This window comes from Amphimedon queenslandica, unplaced genomic scaffold, assembly GCF_000090795.2.
Source record: "Amphimedon queenslandica unplaced genomic scaffold, v1.1 AMPQUscaffold_13483, whole genome shotgun sequence".
In the NCBI taxonomy this organism is placed as follows: domain Eukaryota; kingdom Metazoa; phylum Porifera; class Demospongiae; order Haplosclerida; family Niphatidae; genus Amphimedon; species Amphimedon queenslandica.
Window position 1 is genome coordinate 116,470 of NW_003546281.1, and position 3,701 is coordinate 120,170.

General features: G+C 31.8%; 1 protein-coding gene across 1 annotated transcript in view; it reads right to left on the reverse strand.

Annotated features, from left to right (window-relative positions):
* Window position 1: 1 nt before the first annotated feature.
* LOC109580628 (serine/threonine-protein phosphatase 6 regulatory ankyrin repeat subunit B-like) overlaps window positions 2-3,701 on the reverse strand; it is a 4,365-nt gene continuing 665 nt past the window's right edge. Inside the window, exons 3-19 of the mRNA XM_019994030.1 lie at window positions 3,362-3,463; window positions 3,147-3,245; window positions 3,027-3,101; window positions 2,869-2,940; window positions 2,629-2,733; window positions 2,492-2,581; window positions 2,331-2,390; window positions 2,207-2,275; window positions 1,384-1,479; window positions 1,288-1,338; window positions 1,171-1,236; window positions 1,027-1,125; window positions 681-779; window positions 521-619; window positions 310-408; window positions 178-267; window positions 2-97 (exon numbers count right to left, since the gene is read on the reverse strand). Of these exons, the coding sequence (XP_019849589.1) occupies window positions 2-97; window positions 178-267; window positions 310-408; window positions 521-619; window positions 681-779; window positions 1,027-1,125; window positions 1,171-1,236; window positions 1,288-1,338; window positions 1,384-1,479; window positions 2,207-2,275; window positions 2,331-2,390; window positions 2,492-2,581; window positions 2,629-2,733; window positions 2,869-2,940; window positions 3,027-3,101; window positions 3,147-3,245; window positions 3,362-3,463 (1,467 nt within the window). The remainder of the gene's footprint in view (window positions 98-177; window positions 268-309; window positions 409-520; window positions 620-680; window positions 780-1,026; window positions 1,126-1,170; window positions 1,237-1,287; window positions 1,339-1,383; window positions 1,480-2,206; window positions 2,276-2,330; window positions 2,391-2,491; window positions 2,582-2,628; window positions 2,734-2,868; window positions 2,941-3,026; window positions 3,102-3,146; window positions 3,246-3,361; window positions 3,464-3,701) is intronic.

A 3,701-nucleotide genomic window follows, 5' to 3' on the forward strand; every position in this document is an offset into this window, starting at 1 on the left:
CTCACAATATCACTGCAGTTATATCACTTGTCTTAGACAGCGCTAACTCAAACATTTCTTCATCATTTTTTGCTACAGAATCCAATATTAGCATATCCTGAACATCAAAAAATGACAAATTATAATTCGCAGCTGTGATCTTAAAAACTTAATTTTAAGTTGATCTAATTAACTTACATAATTAAATTCCACACCACTTGTTTGTATCAGTTGTAAAACTTCAGTCCAATCCTTAGCATAACAGGAATTCATTGGCATTCTGCCAGTCTATATACCAAAACATATCAATTGCATGAAACTTAAACTAACTTTGTCCTTAATGTTTAAGTCACATCCATTTTCAATGAGTATTTTAACAATATTCTTGTGTCCATTTTCAGCTGCATAATGAACTGATGTCTTCCCACTCTGTACATAAAAGTAACCCATTCATTAAAAATTAATGTATCTTTTTCCTCTTCATTTCCTCATTCTAATTACATCTCTTTCTGCCCTTTAAACTCTCTTATTTACTACTAACCTTGTCCTGGCAATTAACATCAGCTTTTGCTTTAATCAGTGCATTAGCAACATCAGAGTGTCCTCTTTCACATGAAAGATGAAGAGCAGTCTTGTCGAACTACAAAATCATGTAAAATAATAAATCTCACTTGAACACAAACAAAATTTAAGATACTCACCTCATCCTTAACATTGACAGGGACACCTTTAGAGATAAGAATACTAACATCATCCATCAGACCCTGCTTCGAAGCGTAATGTAGTGCTAATATCTGAAACTATGAAAGTAGTAGGAATAGGAGAGAGAATTAAGAAATTTTGGAGGGGCTAAAATTTGGCGAATTGCTAAATTTTGGTGATTGAAAGATTCAAATTTGGCCAAATTTGTGGCCACATGCCATTGAGCATGCGTATAATGGCTCAAAATGGCAGATCTTTATTTTGGCGAATGGCTATCCAAATGCCAAATTTAATCCCCTCCAAAATTTTCAGTTATACGGTATATTATCATCTTCAGTGCCTAACCTTCTCGTTATCATAGTCTCTCCATCCAGCTTCTAAGAATACTAATACTGCATCAGTACTCCCTCTAGCAATAGCCAGACCCAGTGCAGTCACACCATTCTAATCATAGTAAGCACCATCACTACTTGAACTGTTTAATCATACTTTGTTGAGAATACTTGAATCAACCTTTTCTAATAATGACTTCATGGCTTGTGACATAAGAAAAATCTACAATGAAGAAGAATTCTATTTTACCAATTTTATGACAATTTTTCAAACCATGAAATGTTGGTCATGTAGTAAGAAAATATGTAAGGCTGTATTTCCATCCTAATTAATACAAGAAATGTCATCATTATTTCATTAATATCTTACTTCATCTACTTCATTAGGATCAACACCAGCTTCTAATAATAAAGATGTCACTGCCCTGTTATGTTCAGACACAGCTTCTAAGAGACAAGGTGAACCCTAAAGTTTAATATTATAAGATTAATAATAATAAGTAATTATATAAATAATAATAATAATAATAATAATGATAATAATTAGGCGTAGCCCTTAGTAATGAGTTAATCTAATGATAATTAATCTTCATGATAATGTAGCTAAGAAGCTGAGCTCCTTAATGTTATAAGGGGTTAACAATAGTGATGGGTGGTATTGGTTTCAAAGTATTTGGTTCCACAGTTCCTCTGCTTGATTTGCTGGTACCAAATCCTGAAGTAAAACCAACCAAGGTTTCAGTTCCGGAAGCATAAACATTAATTATTCATTATAACTGTTAATAATCATTAATACCGTAATTGGCTAATTATTATACAAATATTCGAGTAATTAATTAAAATGGCTACAAGTAGGCTATTCCATGCTAGATACTACATGTATTTGGAACTGTACTCGGTACCATCATTACTCTCAGTTGAAGTACTTGGCATCAAACCAAAATGGAAAAATCTGGTACCACCCATCACTAGTTAACAATTGATATATTTTAAGGTTAGGAATTGCTATTATTGTTAGAAACAATTGTTATTGTTATTGTTATTAATTGTTATTGTTATTGTTATTAATTGTTATTGTTATTGTTATTAATTGTTATTGTTATTAATTGTTATTGTTATTAATTGTTATTTGTTATATATTGGCTAACAATAGTAACAATAAACAGGATTACACACGTAAAACATTATCTTACATTGGCACCATTAGCAAGTGCTTGTTTGACACCATCAAGATTCAAGTCGAAAGCAGCCTCTATAAGTGCCTACAATAGCAGGTAATGCACGTGAAACTAAGTACAGTATACTGTATATAGTTACTTCAGTAGCATGATTCTTTAAGTAAGGGACAACTGACTCATGAGCAATCTCAATAACTGACTATATAAATGAAAGAATATCATCAACCACACAAATATGTATACATGACAACACATAGTTACACGATAGTACTGCACAAGCAATGTTTTTATACAACTAACTGGTGATAATTCAGCTCCTGTTTTAAGTAAAAATCTAACAGTATTTACGTGACCATTAGAAGCTGCTAAATGCAGTGGAGTCCATCCATTCTGAGTAGATTGTAATATTAATGGTTATAGAAATTTTATACACATACTTTGTCCTTCAGGCATAGCACAGTTTTGTCTTCGAGTAAAAACTGATTAAAATAACTGCCATTTAATCCTTTCTCAGCAGCAATGTGTACTAGTGTCTTTTCATCCTAAGGGCATAAAGTAAAAGGATAGCCAACAGGAAGTGGTAATATGCAACAGCCAAGACAGATAAATAATTATTAAATTAATGAATTTTATTTACAACCATACATCATTGTAAAAGTATACATCATAAAACTTACACTGTCACGGAATAAAGTAATGTCGATATCAGATATTCCATAAGGTACTTTTCCACTGGCTACATTATTAAACTGTAAAGATATAGCACAATGTGTAACTATTATACCCTTTTCTCCATGCTAAATGATATAAATTAATCACAATAAATTTATCTAACCAGGTTTTCAATATTCTCAAGATGATGAACACAGTGATCCTTTTCCCTTGCAATGTCCAAAGGGGTTTGACCATTCTAAGTAAATAGAAATAGTTATTGTAATAATCAACTATTAACTACTTTAGTCTTTTTATTCACATCTGCTCCAGCCTTTGTGAGAAGGCCAACAATATCATTATGATCATGAATTACTGCCACATGTAAAGCTGTCAGATCGTCCTAATTGAGTAATTAAAACATTCAAGCATTAACAACAAGAGTAAATAACGATCTATTATTAACTCATTTACTCTTGTTAACAATTATATATGTGTAGAGTCGGTAATCTGACTTACTTCTGTATCTGTGCTCATAGTCTTCTCCAATGACACATTATGAAGTATCAACAGTTTGAGAATAACATAATAATTCTTCTCTGCAGCAATATGAATCATTCCCTATAAATTAAATGTAATAATGAAAAAAATTGGGAAAGCAAAAGAGTGAAACTAATTACACATATTAATCAATTGTGTATCATGCATGATATCACATCATTGCCCCAAGTACACAGCCAAGAATTATCATGCTGATACAGTAGTACTGCCCACAGTCAATGAATCAGGTCTGATTATGACTTAAAGTGTAAGTGCAGTGATTTTTTAGGGTATTTATTTTATGGTCTTTATATGATTG